The sequence below is a fragment of the Schistocerca nitens genome, chromosome 8, assembly GCF_023898315.1.
Source record: "Schistocerca nitens isolate TAMUIC-IGC-003100 chromosome 8, iqSchNite1.1, whole genome shotgun sequence".
NCBI lineage: Eukaryota > Metazoa > Arthropoda > Insecta > Orthoptera > Acrididae > Schistocerca > Schistocerca nitens.
The window spans coordinates 139293419-139313674 of NC_064621.1; the positions used below are offsets into that span (position 1 = coordinate 139293419).

The following is a 20256-nucleotide window of genomic DNA, read 5'->3' on the forward strand; positions in this document are numbered from 1 at the left end:
ATATCTGGCTCTTTAAGAACAGCAAGTCATCATATGATGGGAGGGAGTGAGCTTGGCAAAGTAAATGCCAATCTCTTCGAGAATGGTTACTTAAAGGGAATAGTCAATGTAGATGACAAAACATACCTGTCAAAGGTTTTATGTTTAAAGAAAATGCTCAATCATTCACTATTAGCCTGGACACTGAAGGCTTCTTCACCAGTGAGCAGCGACTAACTTTAAAAATGACAGAACTGTTTCGAAAAGATTTCTGGAGTAAGTGCAGCCTTTGAAGACACAGTCTATATGGCTTGGAAAAATGAACTAGCAAGCCTGGTGGCACATTAAAATCCATGAATAGTGTTCTATACTGATGAAACAGGGCTGTTTTTTCTTTAAGTGTACTGATCAAATACATTTGTAAACAGAAGAGTCATGAGGAGAATCACAGAAAAGAAAAAGTAATGCTGTTGCTTGCAGTGAACATGGTAAAGTACCAGAACCAGAACCCATCTAGACCAAAAGCTGCTAAGACTTTATGTTACAAGGGTATCTAATGGTTTCCTGTGTCTTATTACTCTAACACAAATGTGTGGATGCCAACAGAATTATTCAATATATAGCTGTTGGAGCCAGGTCAAAGGCATGGAAAAATAAAAATTATTGTTTTCTGGACAACTGCACAGTTCACAATAATTCACCACCTCTGGATAAAATGAGACCTCATTTTTCCCCCGTGAACACCACCATTTTGAAAGTACAACCACTTGATTAGGGATTTTTGAAACTTTATACTGCAAAACAATTGAGACTTAACTGCAATTATGATTGAGGACCAGCATGACAGTTTTAACTGATAAAGCTTGGGAAAAGTTGATTCTGAACTGTTTTAAGGAATGTGGGATTCATCAAAAAGCCACAGACTCAACAGCAATGACAGGAAAGCAGAGAAATATATACTGATTTTCACAATATCTGGGGGCCTTCTTTCTGTATGTCTGAGGAGAAAAAAATAAATTGATTTTGCACATTTGGGCGATCACGTGATGATCATGATGGGGAGGGGGGGAGGGGGGGGGGAAGGGAGGGCTGCTCATACATAACTCAACGGGGGCAAAGTTGTCACTGGAAACATTGTGCAAATCCATCCTTAGAGTGGAAGTTGCCAATTTATTTTCGGCCTGGTCACAAGGGGTGGGGGAGGGGGGGGAGGGGGGAGAGGCACTTGAGCGAGCATGGTGGAGGTCACTGACAAAGAAAGATATCTCTGATTTATCTGTAAAATAAAATTGAAGTTACAGAAATTTGTGTGTCTCTTTCACTTGGAAAGTTGTAAATACGAATTAATAGTGTCGGTGACAAATCAAATTTCTTCCAACTGCAGTTCTAGTTGTTACTTCCTGCTTCCCTTTGTAAGAACTACAAATGTTATTTAAATTAAAGCATTACTTTCTACTACTGTCTTAGAGGATAGTCCAGATAAGAACGATTCTCAATCGCACTTTGATCAGCCCAACTTTCGTGAAACTCTAAACTATTTGAACTTTTTCTGGTCTCCCCCAAATTCTGAATTCATGGAAGTTGACTGTGTACAAAAATTATAGAAAATATCAAAAGGAAAGACACTGCTCACCATACAGCAGAGGTGTTGAGTCACAGATAGGCACAACAAAAAGACAGACGCATTCGTACATAACAAAAAGACAGACGCATTCGTACATAACAAAAAGACAGACGCATTCGTACATAACAAAAAGACAGTCACATATAAAGCTTGCGGCCAGTAAACCCTTCGTCAAAAATAGACACACACCCACACGTCTGTATTCCCAGGCAACTGGGCCACACTGCAAGCAGGAGCACCAGTGCATGATGGGAGTGACAACTGAGTGGAGGTATAGAGGAGGCTGAGGTGGGACAGTAGGGTAGGGGTGGCGGACAGTGAAGTGCTGCATGCTAGACGGAGGGCAGGCGAGAGGTGGGGAAGGGGCAAGGAGTAACGAAGAGGGAGGGAAGTAAAAAGACTGGATGCAATGGTGGAGTGAGGGCTGTTTAGTGCTGGAGTGGGAACGGGGAAGGGGCTGCATGGGTGAGGAAAATGACCAACGAAGGTTGAAGCCAGGAGGGTTATGGGAACGTAGGATATATTGCAGGAAGAGTTCCCACCAGTGCAATTCAGAAAAGCTGGTGTTTGTGGAAAGGATCCATATGGCACAGGTGGCAAAGCAGTCATTGAAATCAAGGATGTCATATTCGGCAGCATGCTCAGCTACATGGTTTGTTGGTCGCCATTCATGCAGGCAGACAGTTTTTGGTTGTCATTCCCACATAGAATGCAGCACAGTGGTTGCAGTTTAGCTTGTAGGGCATGACAACCAACAAGCTATCTGTCCGCATGAATGGCAGCAAACAAACTGTGGCCAAAAAACAAGTGGACTACCCTGTTGCTTAGCACGCTGACAAACACAACATCCTTCATTTCAATGACTGCTTCACAGCTGTGCTATATGGATCCTTCCCACCAACACCAGCTTTTCTGAATTGCACTGGTGGGAACTCTTCCTGCAATATATCCTCCGTTCCCATAACCCTCCTGGCCTCAACTTTCGTTAGTCATTGTCCTCACTCATCCCAGCCCCTTTCTTGTTCCCATTCCAAGACAACACAGTCCTCATTCCACCACTCTTTCTACTTCTCTCCTTTTCCACTACCCCCCCCCCCCACCTCTCCCTACCTCTTGCCTGCCCCCCGTCTAACCTGCAGCACTTCACTGTCCACCACCCCTCCGCACCCCAACCTCATCACCTCCACCCAGTTGCCACTCCCATCATGCAATGGTGCTACTGCTCCCAGTGTGGCTCAGTTGCCCAAGATGTGTGTGTGTGTGTGTGTGTGTGTGTGTGTGTGTGTGTGTGTGTGTGTGTGTGTGTGTGTGTGTGTTTTTTGACAAAGGCCTTACTGGCAGAAAGCTTTATTTGTGACAGTCATTTTGTTGCGCCTATCTGTGACTTAGCATTTCCGCTACATGGTGAGTAGCAACTTTCCTTTTCATAATAATGTTACATTCCATCCTGGATTTTCCACTGATAGAAAATATCAACATCGTCACTTAACATAATACCAACTGCACCTTTCTTTTGTTGCCTTTCTTTGACTTTTTGCTTGCCACAGTTTGCCCAACACCACTTTCAAGTTGTTCTGGTAAATCTAAGCCATTTTCAAGAGGTTGTTCTCCACGTGCAATCATACGAGCAGCTATTCTGTATTTTGCTACAAGTGAACCTGCTTCATATGCGTCAACCAGTGCTTTATCATCCCACGAGTTATGTGTTGCTGAACTGCTTTCTTCGGTGTCACTTCCCTGCAACAAAGTATGAGAAATAATTAGCATTACCATTACTTGTCCTACCAAAGTTGTAATGTGACCTTTAGTTACAAGCATTCTTAAAAAACAATGATTAGTAAATGTCACACAAAAATTTATTTTACTGGAAAAGCCATCTCATCCACTTTACAAACGTCCCAGGAGGAATAGTCAAATATTCAGAGGTATGGGAGGAATGATAATTCTAATCAAAGAAGTCTAGTAAACACGGGCTCTAAAATTTATACCTTAAGAACCAAGAGTACTTTTTCCATCGTTTTTACCTCGAAACCTGTCTCTTCTACTAAAGAAGTGCTCATAGCTTTTAAGGTATCCATTCTAGAGTACATGTTTACTATACTTTTTGCTTTGGATGATCGTTCCTGTCATTCCTAAATAGTGGCCATTCCTCCTGGGACACTGTATGGTACCCCAGAGGTGTGCTAGTCCAACTATCTTTGTGACAAGACAGAAGAACAAATGAAGGAGTGGGAGGGGGGACAGCATTCAAAAGAAGAACAAAGAGAACACTAAAACTAATATGGCTAGAAACTGATACAAAGAGAGGGAACTGTGAAATAACATGAGTAATGTTGATAAACTGAAGTTGGGTTTGACTGACAAGTTATATGACATGAACAATATTTGTATCCACCATATTACGATGGAATGTCAAAAAGTAAAGCGACTTGCAATTTCTTCCATAGGGCTTGGTAATACTGCTAGTATCCAGGGCTGGAGTATTGTCATTTGCAACAATTCTATACAATATGTCACTCATTTCTGTGTTAGTCATCATATTGTAGCAGACTGTGAAACACGGCAGCTCCATTGTCGATCTACACCGAGGAGGAAATGAGGACAGTTATCTGCTTTGTTTGTGGAAGATGTTAAACCTGCAGAAATTATTTGTCGAATGCAAGCAGAGTATGGGGACAGCTGTTTATCATGAAGCAAAATCTACAAATGGATAGAGCACTCCAAACAGGGAAGAACTTTTCTATGTAATGAGGAAAAACATGGTGCAGGCCACTGACAACAACAGAGGACAATTTAGAAGTATCAAAAGGTATGGTGATTGAAAACAGGTGAATCACAATGGAAGAAATCGCTAATACTTTGCATACAAGTCATGGTTTAGCATATTCCGTCTATTTCATCTTACATGACAGGCTAAATTTTCAGAATATGTGTGTGAAGTGGGTACCAAAAGAATCATCAGTGTAGTACAAGTTGCAAACGAAGATGTGATAGCAGTTTATTTCACACCAAGAGGGGAAACTGAACAGCGAGAACTCCCGAGATGTGTTGAGAACTAAACTAACCTACAATCAAATCCAAATTGATGTGTCGCTCACATCAACATAGGAAAAACACTGATCAAAGTTTAAAAAAGTTTATTGACAATATAACAGAAACATCTGCTGCCACAATAGCAAAATCACAATTACAACATTTCACAGATATGGAGGCTTGACACTATGGTGATTCTAGAGTTTGACAAAGTAACACAATTAGGACTTTCACAGACAAATACACTTGTATGGAAAATGTTCTAAGTGTGATGAAGCTGTCCTGAAAAAACAAGCATATAAACAGAAAAGTCTATTCCAGCTACAGTCCAACTGCACAACGGAAACTACGACAAATTCTGAATGCAATGGCATCCGTCCTTATGATGGACTTCGAGAGCATCTCAAGACGATGGGGTGAGTAGCATCTGCCCGGAGGCTAGGAGAGGATCTCTAAGCTGGAAGAACTGACCTGTACCGCTATGGTGCCTACCTTCATAGCAGCCAGCGGTGGAAAACTTGCAGTGTTATTTTCTGGCCACATGTGTGACTGACAAGTATAGGTTCCTTGAAACTTGATGCCTCTACTAGCACTGGTCCCACCACCGTTACAGCAACAGGGTGAGTTTGTGACACTGAGGTGTGCAGAGGCTATGTATGCTGGACATGTGCCCCATTGTGCCTGAAGGGTTGTCAGTCACTTTCGCGAAGATCTCCAGAACAGCACAAATGTCACAGAAAACTGAAGAAGTGTCATTCTGCAGCAAGGTACCTCTTGGCCACATTCTGCAAACAGACGGCCAAAACAATAAACAAGTTGGATTCAAATTGCTGGAACACCCGCCATACATTCCACACCTAGCTCCAAGAATTTCCACATGTTTGGACCACTGAAGGAACCACTCTGTGGAAGACGATTTGCAACCAAAAAACTTTTTCCGATGGAATCAGAAACATTGTGAAACATTAGACAAAATGCATTGAAATGCAGGGAGGTTATGTACTAAAATAATGTGTTTCAATTTTCTATCATTATAGTAAATATTCCTTTTCACTAAAGTCCCTTCACGTTTTGACCTCCCCTCATACGTAACGGTACAAGCAGCTAACGACATAACTGGAGAGAACTTATCTACAATGTGGTGATGCATCTAAGTAATTCAACAATAAAACATCAGTAACAACAGACACAAGAGATGTCTTGACACATCTGCAACTGAGAAAATCTTATTCGGCGGGGGGGGGGGGGGGGGGGGGGGGCACTACATATTTAGAATCAGGGCAATAAACAATATGGTTTTTCTTGTTCTTGCTGAAAATGAAGTATGTTCACTGAACCGAACAATGGAGCTTTTTTGCCACAGCAACTGTGGTCCATGGACATATACACGGACATATACAGGCTGGTCCATTGATCGTAACCGGGCCAAATATCTCACGAAATAAGCGTCAAACGAAAAAACTACAGAGAACAAAACTTGCCTAGCTTGAAGGGGGAAACCAAATGGCGCTATGGTTGGCCCACTAGATGGCGCTGCCATAGGTCAAACGGATATCAACTGCGTTTTTTAAAATACGATCCCTCCATTTTTTATTACATATACGTGTAGTACGTTAAGAAATATGAATGTTTTAGTTGGACCACTTTCTTCGCTTTGCAATAGATGGCGCTGTAATTGTCACAAACATATGGCTCACAATTTTAGACGAATAGTTGGTAACAGGTAGGATTTTTCAATTAAAATACAGAACGTAGGTACATTTGAACATTTTATTTCGGTTGTTCCAATGTGATAAATGTACCTTTGTGAACTTATCATTTCTGAGAATGCGTGCTGTTACTGCGTGATTACCTGTAAATACCACATTAATGCAATAAATGCTCAAAATGATGTCCGTCAACCTCAATGCATTTGGCAATACGTGTAGCGACATTCCTCTCAACAGCGAGTAGTTCGCCTTCCGTAATGTTCGCACATGCATTAACAATGCGCTGACGCATGTTGTCAGGTGTTGTCTGTGGATCACAATAGCAAATATCCTTCCACTTCCTGCATTCTCCAAGACACTTTATGGTTTTGGTTCTTTATATGCTTGGCAGCACTGACTTACCGTTTTAGGGGGATCTTCAATATTGGTAATGATTTCTGTCTTTCTGGTATTGATCAGAGATCTGGTCCATCATTTCCTGTTGATTTTTCCAGGACACAGTTAAACAATATACATGTAATACACCTCCTTGCCTCAGAACCAATGTCAAAATTTAGGAGGAAGACATAGGCCAGCCCTCCAAGTGTAGCCCAACCCCCACAGGTCTAACAATTGCCACGAGTTGAGCTCATTCCAAGGCAGTCTTCCATCACCAGGGAGCTAGAAACCTGTGGTGAGTGTGTGTGTGTGTGTGGGGGGGGGGGGGGGGGAGGGGGGGGAGATGATGTGGGTCACGATAGATAATCTCGTGTATTATGAAGAAAGTGACAGATCTGGGTATGACTAACCAAGATCTGTCATCTGGTCGTCATAAAGCTGCAAAGCTATAGTAAAATCAGAATTGTAATATGTATATAGCTGGTCACTGACAAAAATTGGATTGCACAACTAACTTTAAATACATAAAAATGTGTGTGTTGAGGACAAGAGAGACGTGCAACTCAACATTTAAGATACTCCTCACACTCTTGACAAAATGGGCAATAAATTGCTTATCTGAGTGAACAATCTTACAGTTAAGTTATCTGAGCCTGCAGAAAACTTATATTGGGCAAGTTAGTAAACTGCATAAAAGGCAACTTCTCGATATATAAAAATAGAAAATATCATCATACATGAGTATTTACCCAAGTGTTTGCATGTGCTCTGTTTCACAAAAATTAAATAATCCCAACATAAAATTTTACTTAATGAAATGAGCATTGGTTGAGTAAAAGTATACAAAAATTTTAATCCACAAACATGCAGTTTGCAAACCAGTAACACAGAATCTGCGTGAATGCCAGCCACCCTGAGAATATATTAAAGTAACTTTTAATGCTTCACAGAGTTATCAAATAAGCATGTTTTGTTACTTAATTTCATGTGGCCGCCCAGTGGTTTTTTTATTGTGGTACTGTATCTTGCTCAACAGAAACTGTATGTAATGATATTTATGTAGTCAGTACTACATGGCCTTTGTAAACTACGAACTTAGTTTAAAATAATCATATTCGTAAACAACAGATAACATTTCAAGTGAGTGGTAGTTTATGCTATGATATGTTGTTGGTGTTTAATACCAATACTACAATAACACACACTGTTTCGAAAAAAAAAAAAAATATTTAATAGACTAAACATAATTTATGTTATTTTTCACAGAGTACATTTCAGACACTGTTGATAATATGTACTGAAAAATTGAATTTGAAAATCTTTATAATGTTCTGCTAAGTTTTTGGGGATAACAATCATTAAAGCTGCATATTAAAATGGGATATTGTTAGTGGACCAGACAAATGTTATGTGATGGTTTTTATCAGCCCAGGGAAATGACTAATCATTTAGAGAATATATTGTTTATCTATTTGTACACAAAATGTGACACTTTGATGTGATATTTAACATCAAATTATTCATATTATATTTTATCCGTGTTGTATGAAATTTGATAATTTGCAACAGTCTCTTACGGAGAGAACCCCAGTCTAAAAGTTTTTGTAAAATTTTGTTATTTTGTAAATTCTTACCTTTTAAATCTTTTAACTAAACAGTGTGTAAATTTTAAGTAAATTGTTATCTTGCGTAAGTAATTACGTAAAATGCAAGGAACTGAAAGAAAACATATTTTAAATAAAACATTTCATTGTATCAGAGAGGATATTAGAGTTGGGGCTTTACTGATTCAATTCTTTAAAGAATCCAACTCCCTTGTACAAGGTGCTTTCAAATATCTGCTTACTTTACAAATCATTTAATGTGTTAGATATGCGACATTAAGCACGTAAGTGAGAATTAATTTAGAAAAGGTTTGAAATTATGCTGAAAGTTCCCTCAATAAATTTTCACTCTGCAGTGGAATGTGCACTCATATGAAACTTCCTGCCAGATTCAAACTATGCACTGGACTAGGACTTACACCCAGAACCTTTGCTTTCATGGGCAAGTGCTCTCTGAAAAAGCAAAGAACAAGAACATCTACATCAGGATTTTCATGATTAATCCTCTGGTCACAGGTATGCCATGACGTCACGGTTTGTGCGAAAGATTCTTTGTCACCTCCAATCACTCCACACGTCATGACACCAATCACTGTTTTAACATTCCTGGGATGGCAGAAAGCTCATACGGAATAACCCAGACAAAAATAATTAAACACATGAAACAGGACCTGCTCCTTACCAAATCTTTCCACAAAATAATTAAACTTTTAACCTCCATACAATTTTTCCAGATGAACAACTGACTGGATCTTCTGATAATAGTGTGTTCATTTGTATTCAAAACTGGCATTATATTTCCCACTCAACAAATTATTCATTTTCAAAAATTCCAGCCACAAAACGTCTGGGAAATTTCAAACCCTAACAAAGTGTTTAATGCCCTCAATGTTTGACATACCTCCTGAACTGTTTTTTACAATGATATAATTTTGCAGGTACCTTCAGTGGTGTGTGTTGATACTGTCTACAAACTTTGCAAATAGTGTAGGTACTAATGAAAGTGAAATTAAGACACCATGTCTGATGCTTAAGTTTTACTGAACAAAATTATGTGTAAGGTTGGTTGGAAGTCATTAAGTGATTTCATTCTCATATACTGGATTAATCAGTCCAGGTATTTGTGCACCATCAGTTATGCTGCCTCAATACAAACACACTGTTCCCAAGGGTAATACTTTTCTTACTGCATTAAAAGTTTTAAAAGAAGATTGCACCTCTTAACAAGTAGATGACAGCATTTAAAATTTTTAAATTCATCAATTATGATAAATATAAAAAAATCAAGTTTTCGTTGGCCTTTGAAGCTGTTAGATAGGTAACCTGCAACAGGGATAGCTGCTTACAAGGGAACCTCCCCATCGCACCCCCCTCAGATCTAGTTATAAGTTGGCACAGTGGATAGGCCTTGAAAAACTGAACACAGATCAATCGACAAAACAGGAAGAAGTTGTGTGGAACTATGAAAAAAGCAAAATATACAAACTGAGTAGTCCATGTGCAAGACAGGCAACATCAAGGATAGCATGAGCGTAGGAGCGCTGTGGTCCCGTGGTTAGCGTGAGCAGCAGCGGAACGAGAGGTCCTTGGTTCAAGCCTTCCCTCGAGTGAAAAGTTTACTTTTCTTATTTTCTCAAAGCTATGATCTGTCCGTTCGTTCATTGACGTCTCTGTTCACTGTAATAAGTTTAGTGTCTGTGTTTTGCGACCGCATTGCAAAACCGTGCGATTAGTAGACGAAAGGACGTGCCTCTCCAATCGGAACCGAAAACTTTTTATCGCAAGGTCATAGGTCAACCTATTCCTCCACAGGAAACCACGTCTGATTTATTCTATACGACACTGGTGACGGCATGTGCATCACATGACAGGAATATATTGTGACCCACCTAACTTGTGCACTTGGCGAATGGGTAAAAAGATTCTTCTACCTTGCCCGATTTAGGTTTTCTTGTGGATGTGATAATCACTCCCAAAAAGTGATGAAAACATAAGAGTTTGTCACAAACTGCAACAAATGAATGCAACAATTTCACAGTCACACAGTTTTCCCTGTGCTCTGTCAAAACATATGTTTTTAACGTTTTCAAATTTTTCCGTGTGTAGACCGTCAAATCCTGCATATGTCCAAGCAAATCTGAAAATGTCCTGGATTTTGGAGAGCAAAGTTGATTATGTGTGAGTGCCTGAACTTTGACAATTGTCTGAAAATAAAAAATTAAAATTTTCACTCGAGGGAAGACTTGAACTAAGGACCTCTCGTTCCTCAGCGACTCACACTAACCACCAGACCACGGCGTTCCTGAGGTAATTCTAAACTTGATGTTGCATATCCTGCGCATGGACTACTCAGTTTGTATATTTTGCTTATTTTTTTCACAGTTCCACACAACTTCTTCCTGTTTTCTCGATTGATCTGTGATCAGTTTTTCAAGGCCTATCCACTGTGCCGACTTATAACTAAATCTGAGGGGGGTGCGATGGGGAGGTTCCCTTGTTAGTAATTCAGATGACCTGCTGATGAAACTCTTATTCATAATACTACTGATATCAAAAATATGTCTTTACAACTGATAGTGAATAAAGACTGTGTAATTGTTTGCGAATTTATTTAGTCACAAGTTTCAGCATATGTATAGCCTGTCTCCAAAATGGAAGTAGTTCCTTCATTCAATGACTCCAACCTCTCCAATTTAAACTGAGTGATGTAATATATTCTTGTGGAGAAATTTCAGACAAAATTAATAAAATAACTATGTTCATTTTCTCACTGACTCTTGTCTATGTCCATCTACTCTCATTGTGAGTGATACTTGCACTGATCTAGGAGTTGTTACTGAAGAAACTTAAGTTTTATGAGCTCATCAATGCATGGGAAATCACGGAATGTGACCAAATATTCCAAAAAAAATTAAAAATACACCTGTCCCACTGTCATCGGAAATATAGGTCAGATAACCAAACAAGCTGATAATTGTCATCATGTTGGCAAATAAAACACAGCTGGTTACTATATATTGTACCGAAGGCAGTAATACTTTCAGTCATTGTTTGATTATATTATCAGGAGGAAGCTGTGTGGAAATGGACAATTATGTACTCTTAAGCTGATAAGTATCATCACTTTTCACTAAGCAAAAGGTCTGCCATGGTCAGGTTTTTTTTTTTTTTTTTTTTTTTTTTTTTTTTTTTTTTTTTTTTTTTGCGCTCAACTACTGAGGTCATTAGCGCCCAGTCACAAATGTAAGTGCACATATAATCCGGTAAAACTCAAGGTAAAACTCAAAGGGGGGGGGACAAGAAATTCTTACAAAGACACACATAAAATAATTAAAAGAGTTAGATGTCTTTGGATAAGTCCGTCAAAGTAATAAAACGATGAACACGAGCAGCTGCTCTAATGCCATCAGCTAAAATTTCCTGTAGGGTAGAGGGCAGAGACAGGACAACACGAGATTGATTAAAACGGGGACACGACAATAAAACATGGTGCACTGTCAATGCATTACCACAAGAGCACTGCGGGTTGGGGTCACCGGATAGCAGGTAACGGTGGCTAAACCGGCAATGCCCAATCCGCAACCTGGCCGAAAGGACCACCTCTCGCCGAGATGGTTGGGAGGAGGTTGTCCAAGCTGTTGGGAATGGTTTTATGGCCCTGAGCTTATTTTTTTGAAGTGATGACCAAGTATCCCACCATAATGACACAAACCTCTTACAAACAACCCCACTAATGTCAGACGTGGGACACAAAGGGAGACTGGCCGAGGAAGGAGGACTGCAGCCTTGGCTGCAGCATCAGCAGCCTCATTCCCAGGCACTCCTACATGGCCTGGAACCCACATAAAGCTAACAGGAGAGCCATCATCAGCAAAAGAATGGAGGGATTGCTGGATCCGTTGCACCAAGGGATGGACCGGATATGGAGTTCCAAGGCTCTGAAGAGCCCTGAGTGAATCAGAGCAGAGTATATACGGAGAATGGAGATGGCGGCGGACATACTGAACGGCCTGAGAGAGAGCAAAAAGCTCGGCCGTAAAGCTGGGACACTGGTTGAGGAGCCAGTATTTAAAGGCGACGTCCTCGACGATATACCATCGTCAGTTTTGGAGACATCAGTGTAAATAAAGGTGTTATTGGCGAGTCACGCACAAAGTTCGACAAACCGTGAGCAATACACTGCATCCGGAGTACCCTCCTTCGGGAGCGAGCTGAGGTCTGCCATGGTCAGGATGTTGTTAGCTACTTACAACCGTTATTTTGCTCTCTGGCACATGATCCTGCTACTGACTATAGACTAGATGACTCTCCATTCAATCCTTATAACAGCTGTGGAGTACCCAACACAAGATACAAAGAAATGATTCGAAGCACTCCAAGAAAGTACTGAAGCTAATGTAACACTAGGCTCAGAAAACTGGCTAAAACTTGAAGCTGACAGCAGTACGATCTTTGGGGAAAATTTAAGCACAGCAGGATAGGGAAATGGAAGTAGTGTGAAGCTGCATGTGGAATTGTCTGGGCACAACACAGTATCAAGGGTGGCCAAAAAATTATAATTAGACCCTTCTATTGATCACCAGATTCTCCTCCTGATGTAACCAAAAAGTTTGGGGAAAACCTCAGTTCCCTTGTACATAACCTCCCTAATGATATTGTAATCATTGGAGAAGAGACTTTAATCATCCAACAATCAACTGGGAAAACTACACTTCTGTTAGTGGTAAGCATGACAAGATATCCTGTGAAACATTACTAGATGCTTTCTCTGAAAATCACCTAGAACAGACAGTTCGAACCCCACTCAAGATGGAAATATGTTAGATCTAATGGCAACAAACAGAAGTGACATCCTTGAAGTCCACCACAAAAGGGATACCACTGACCATGAGGCAGTTACTGTGACAAAACCAAAACACAAAAGGTAACTATTGAACCTTTTAGCTCCAGACTGCATAATATAGAGGAACTACTGCTCAAGTTTAAAACAATAGTTTTATGTACCCAGCAGGGCAGTTCATAACAGGTGGATCCTCCATGGTTTACAGTCATTGTAAACAAACGTCTAAAGAAAGAGTACTGCACAATAGGTATACATACAATAAAGCATAGACCCACAGAGAGAGATATATATATTGAATGAAATGCATTTGGCAGCAATGCATGAAGCCTTCAATGACTGCCGTAGCAGAATACTATTGTTAAATTATGTTCCACAAATTCTGGTCATATGTAATGGCTGTTAGTGGCACCAAAGTTAGCAACCAGTCATTCACAGACAGTATGAACTGAAGTTGAGAGTAGCGAAGCAAATATTCCTTTACAAAGATAAGCCCAGGACTATTGCCCCTACTTAATTCTCATACCTTTGAAAAGATCAGTGTAATAGATATTAGTGTCAGAGGCATTGAGAAACAGCTGAAATCGTTAAAACTGAACAAAGCCCCAGGACCCCATGGATTCCCTATTAGGTTGTACACTCAATTTGTAACTGAGTTAGATGATCTGTTAACTACAATATATTTTAGATCTCTCTAACAAGAAACTGTGCCCAGTAGTTTGAAGAAAGTACAAGTCACATCTGTCTACAAGCAGGTTAGCAGAAGTGGCCCAAAAAACTGTCAAATATCCTTGACATCCATTTGTTGTAGAATCTTATGACACATTCTGAGCTCAAATATAATAGGGTACCGTTAACAGAATGCCAACCAGCATGGATTCTGAAAACACAGCTCACATGAAACACAACTTGCACTCTTCTCACACAACATCCTGAAACCCATACATCAAGGCACTCGGGTTGATGCAGTATTTCTCAATTTCCAAAAAGCATTTGACTTGCATAAAATATTTGACTGGACTGAGTAACTTCAGATTTGCTCTAGGGAAGTGCGTTGGATCCTTTGCTGTTCACGGCGTATCTTAATAATACTGTGTCAATGTTAATAGTAACCTCAGACTTTTTGCACATGACACAGTTACTTGTAGTGAAGTACAGTCTGAATGAAGCTATACAAATATTCAGTCAGACCATGCCAATATTTCGAAGTGGTGCATTGACTGGCAGCTTGCTTTCGATGGTAAAAAATGTAAAATTTTGTTCTTCACAAAGCAAAACAAAAAACAGTGTCCTATGAATACAATATTAGTGAGTCACAGTTGAAAAACACTTCAGCGTAGCACTTAGTAGGGACAAGAGGTGCAATGATCACATATTCTCAGTCAGGGGTAAGGCAGATGGTAGACTTTTGTTGACTGGCAGAATACTAGGGAAATGCAATCAGTCTACAAAGCAGATTGCTTAAAAATAATTTGTGTGATCCATCCTAAAATACTGCTCAAGCATCTGGGACCCATACCAAATAGGACTATCAGGGGATATTTAACACATGCAGAGAATGGCACACAAATGGTCACAGATTTGTTTGACCCACAGGAGATTGTCACTGAGATATAGAAAGAATGGAACTGGTAAACTCTAATACAGACAGAAACTATTCTGAGAATAGTCTGCAAATGAAATTTCAGGAAATAGCTTCAAATGATGACTGTACAAATATATGAGGGATTATCTGCGTATTAGTGTCAGACAGTTCGTTTGTTTTCGTCAGGGTCTACAGTAGATTTCTGTAGCATGTGTCAATAGTTGTTTGTTTGCTTGCTTGCTTTGAAAACTAGTGACAGCTTGTTGGCGTTAGTCAGCCAGTCAGTGCGGCAGTAGTAGCCAACCGAGACAGATGCAGCAACAGTAACCACTTTTGTGACACTTACGAGTTCCTAACCAGGATCGAATTTTATTATATCATCTGTGTGCTTTAATAGTTTAGTTTCTTGAGTTTATGCATGTAAATTTAATATCTAATAGCCACAGTTCTCACATTCTCGTTTGCATCAGAAAGTAAACCAAATTTGTGATATATTATAAGTTCCCAATCGGGGGAAAATTACTTAGTTTCACCCGAGTGCTTCAGTAGTTAGGTTTTTGAATATCTGCATATTAGTACACATATTTCGTGCATTTTTGTCAGGTTCTACAGTAGAGTTGTGCAGCACATGCGAATAGTCTGTTTACCTGAATAGTTTAGTTTTACATGGTCTTTAGTATGGACAGGGACTGCGATTGTTGTGTGCGGATGCGAGCCGAGTTGGTGACACTTCACTCTCAGCTTCAGGCTGTGATGGCTTCGGTTACACAGCTTGAGGCTGCAGTGGATGGGCACCACTGCTGTGGGCTGGCCGTGGGGATCCAACGGACGTCCAGCATGTCAGAGTCCTCCAATCGGCCCTCACCTTGGCCAACCCAGTTACTGTTCACACTGAGGCTGACCACTCACCTGTAGTCGAGTGGGAGGTCACCCCGGGGCGAAGCAGGCAGCAAAAGACTTCCCAGGCAGCCACACGTAAGGCCTCCCCGGTTTGCCTGACAAGCAAGTTACAGGTGCTGTCTGTGGCCGACAGTGTCGCTGAGTCAGATGACGTCACCTGTCCTGTTTCAGAGGAAACCACTCAGCCTGCAAGATCCATGCAATCACAGAGGGTGGGATTATTGGTAGTTGGGAGCTCCAGCGTTAGGTGCATTATGGGGCCCCTTAGGGACTTTGCTGACAAGAAGGGTAAGAAAACCAATGTGCACTCCATGTGCACACTGCGTGGAGTCATTCCAGATGTGGAAGGGGTCCTCCCAGATGCCATTAAGAGCACAGGGTGCAGCCAACTGTAGGTGGTTGCTCACGTCAGTACCAATGATGTGTGTCACTTTGGATCAGAAAAGATTCTCTCGGGTTTCAAGCAGCTAACAGAAGTGGTAAAGGCTGCCCGTCTCGCTTGCAAGATGAAAGCAGAGCTGACTATTTGCAGCATAGTCGACAGGACTGATTGCAGACCTCTGGTACAGAGCCAAGTGAAGGGTCTGAACCAGAGGCTCAGACGGTTCTGCGACTGTGTAGGCTGCAGATTCCTCGACTTGGGCCAAAGGGTGGTTGGGTTTCGGGTTCCGCTGAATAGGTCATGTGTCCACTATACGCAGGAGGCGGCTACACGAGTAGCAGTGGCTGTGTGGCGTGGACTGCGCGATTTTTTAGGTTAGAGGGTCTCAGGAAAACACAAGAAAGGCTTCAGTCACAAAAGGGTGCAGGCTGAACATAGAAAGAACGTTGATACAGGAACCATTGATATAACAGTTGTAAGCTGTCATAGCTGAGATGGAAAAGTACCAGAGCTCCAAGCGCTAATAGAAAGCACTGATGCTCAAATCGTTACAGGCACTCAAAGCTGGCTGAAGCAGATATACGTTTAGCCGAAATTTTTGCGAAGAACCTAACGGTGTTCTGAAAGGATAGGCTGAACACGGTTGGCGGTGGCGTGTTTGTTGCTCTCAGCAGTTTAACTTGTCACGAAATTGAAGCAGATACTTCCTGTGAGTTAGAATGGGAAGAGGTCATTTTTGGTAACCGGAATAAAATAATAATTGGATCCTTTTACCTACATCCTAATTCAGATGATACAGTTGCTGAAAGGTTCAAAGAAAACTTGAGTTTGATTTCAAACACGTACCCGACTCATACGATGATAGTTGGTGGTGACCAATTTACTCTCGATATTTTGGTGAAAATACATGTTTAATTCCGGAGGTACGCATAAAATATCGTCCGAAATTGTGCTAAACGCATTCTCTGAAAATTATTTCGAGCAGTTAGTTCATGAGCCCACGCGAATAGTAAACGGTTGTGAAAACACACTTGACCTCTTAGCAACAAATAATCCTGAGTTAATAACGAGCATCAAAAGTGATCCAGGGATTAGTGAACACAGGGTTGTCGTGGCGAGACTGAATACTGTAATCCCCAAATCCTCGAAAAATAAACGAAAAATAAGCCTATTCAAAAAGCAGATAAAATTCACTTGACACCTTCCTGATAGACAATCTCCACTCATTCCAAATTAATATGTGTAGACCAAATGTGGCTTAAATTCAAAGTAGTAGTATCGGCAGCAATTGAGAGATTTATATCAAATAAATTAACAAACGACGGAGCTGATCCTCCTTGGTACACAAAACGGGTTAGAACAATGCTGCAGAAACAACGAAACAAACATGAAAAATTTATAAAGACGCAAAATCCCCACGATTGGCGATCTTTTACAGAAGCTCGAAATTTAGCGTGGACTTCTATGCGAGATGCTTATAACAGTTCCCATAACGAAACTGTCTTGAAACCTGGCAGAAAATTCAAAGAGATTCTGGTCGTATGTGAAGCATATTACCGGCAAGAAACAATCAATGCCTTCTATGCGCAATACCAATGGAAATACTATCGACGACAGTGCTGCCAAAGCAGTTTTCCTAAACACAGCTTCCCGAAATTCCCTCACCAAAGAAGACGAAGTAAATATTCCAGAATTCGAATCGAGAACACCTGCCACCGTGAGTAACGTACAAGTAAATATCCTCGGATTAGTGAAGCAACTTAAATCATTTATTAAAAGCAAGTCTTCTGGTCCAGACTGTATACCAATTAGGTTCCTTTCGGAGTATGATGCTACATTAGCTCCGTACTTTATCATATACAATCGTTCGCTCGACGAAAGATTCGTACCCAGTCAGGCGCACAGGTCACAGAATATTCAAGAAAGGTAGTAGGAGTAATCCACTAAAATACAGGCCCATATCGTTAACGTCGATATGCAGCGGGATTTTGGAACATATTTTGAGTTCGAATATTATGAATTATCTCGAAGAAAACAGTCTATTGACACACAGTCAACACGGGTTTAGAAAACATAGTTCCTGTTAAACACAACTAGCTCTTTATTTACATCAAGTGTTGTGTGCTATTGACAAGGGATTTCAGATAGATTCTGTATTTCTGGATTTCCGGGTGACACTGTACCATAAGCGGCTCGTAATGAAATTGCGTGCTTATCGAATATCGTCTCAGTTATGTGACTGGATGTGTGATTTCCTGTCAGAGAGGTAACAGTTCGTAGTAATTGACGGCAAGTCATCGAGTAAGACAGAAGTGATTTCTGACATTCCCCAAGGTAGTGGTATAGGTCCTTTGCCGTTCCTTATCTATATAAACGATTTGGGAAACAATCCAAGCAGCCGTCTTCGGTTGTTTGATTAGATTAGATTAATACTAGTTCCATGGATCATGAATACGATATTTCGTAATGATGTGGAACGAGTCGAATTTTCCAATACATGACATAATTAGGTTAATTTAACAACATACTTAATATAACAACTTTATTTTATTGTGTTTTTTGTTTTTCTTTATTTTTATTTTTTAATTTTTTTATATTTTTTTGTTTTTTTTTCTTAATTTATATCTAAAAATTCCTCTATAGAGTAGAAGGAGTTGTCATTCAGAAATTCTTTTAATTTCTTCTTAAATACTTGTTGGTTATCTGTCAGACTTTTGATACTATTTGGTAAGTGACCAAAGACTTTAGTGCCAGTATAATTCACCCCTTTCTGTGCCAAAGTTAGATTTAATCTTTAATAGTGAAGATCATCCTTTCTCCTAGTATTGTAGTTATGCACACTGCTATTACTTTTGAATTGGGTTTGGTTGTTAATAACAAATTTCATAAGCGAGTATATATACTGAGAAGCTACTGTGAATATCCCTAGATCCTTAAATAAATGTCTGCAGGATGATCTTGGGTGGACTCCAGCTATTATTCTGATTACACGCTTTTGTGCAATAAATACTTTATTCCTCAGTGATGAATTACCCCAAAATATGATGCCATATGAAAGCAATGAGTGAAAATAGGCGTAGTAAGCTAATTTACTAAGATGTTTATCACCAAAATTTGCAATGACCCTTATTGCATAAGTAGCTGAACTCAAATGTTTCAGCAGATCATCAATGTGTTTCTTCCAATTTAATCTCTCATCAATGGACACACCTAAAAATTTGCAATATTCTACCTTAGCTATATGCTTCTGATTAAGGTCTATATTTATTAATGGCGTCATACCATTCACTGTACGGAACTGTATGTACTGTGTCTTATCAAAATTCAGTGAGAGTCCGTTTACAAGGAACCACTTAGTAATTTTCTGAAAGACAGTATTGACAATTTCATCAGTTAATTCTTGTTTGTCAGGTGTGATTACTATACTTGTATCATCAGCAAAGAGAATTAACTTTGCCTCTTCATGAATATAGAATGGCAAGTCATTAATATATAATAAGAACAACAAAGGACCCAAGACTGACCCTTGTGGAACCCCATTCTTGATAGTTCCCCAGTTTGAGGAATGTGCTGATCTTTGCATGTTACGAGAACTACTTATTTCAACTTTCTGCACTCTTCCAGTTAGGTACGAATTAAACCATTTGTGCACTGTCCCACTCATGCCACAATACTTGAGCTTGTCTAGCAGAATTTCATGATTTACACAATCAAAAGCCTTTGAGAGATCACAAAAAATCCCAATGGGTGGTGTTCGGTTATTCAGATCATTCAAAATTTGACTGGTGAAAGCATATATGGCATTTTCTGTTGAAAAACCTTTCTGGAAACCAAACTGACATTTTGTTAGTACTTCATTTTTACAGATATGTGAAGCTACTCTTGAATACATTACTTTCTCAAAAATTTTGGCTAAAGCTGTTAGAAGGGAGATTGGACGGTAATTGTTGACATCAGATCTATCCCCCTTTTTATGCAAAGGTATAACAATAGCATATTTCAGCCTATCAGGGAAAATGCCCTGTTCCAGAGAGCTATTACACAGGTGGCTGAGAATCTTACTTATCTGTTGAGAACAAGCTTTTAGTATTTTGCTGGAAATGCCATCAATTCCATGTGAGTTTTTGCTTTTAAGCAAGTTTATTATTTTCCTAATTTCAGAGAGAGAAGTGGGTGAGATTTCAATTGTATCAAATTGCATAGGTATGGCCTCTTCCATTAA

At 40.0% G+C, this 20256-nt stretch overlaps 1 protein-coding gene across 2 annotated transcripts in view; it reads right to left on the reverse strand.

The window, feature by feature from the left end:
• The window catches only part of LOC126198492 (survival motor neuron protein), a 113986-nt gene that overhangs the window by 48592 nt on the left and 45138 nt on the right, over positions 1-20256 (reverse strand). The window contains exons 1-2 of one of the 2 annotated variants that reach the window (XM_049934866.1): positions 5129-5348; positions 3110-3340 (exon numbers count right to left, since the gene is read on the reverse strand). In XM_049934866.1, coding sequence (XP_049790823.1) covers positions 3110-3340; positions 5129-5179 — 282 coding nt within the window. In that variant the 5' untranslated portion in view covers positions 5180-5348. Of the gene's footprint in view, positions 1-3109; positions 3341-5128; positions 5349-20256 lie in introns of those variants that run through there. The other variant, XM_049934867.1, reaches the window with a different exon arrangement.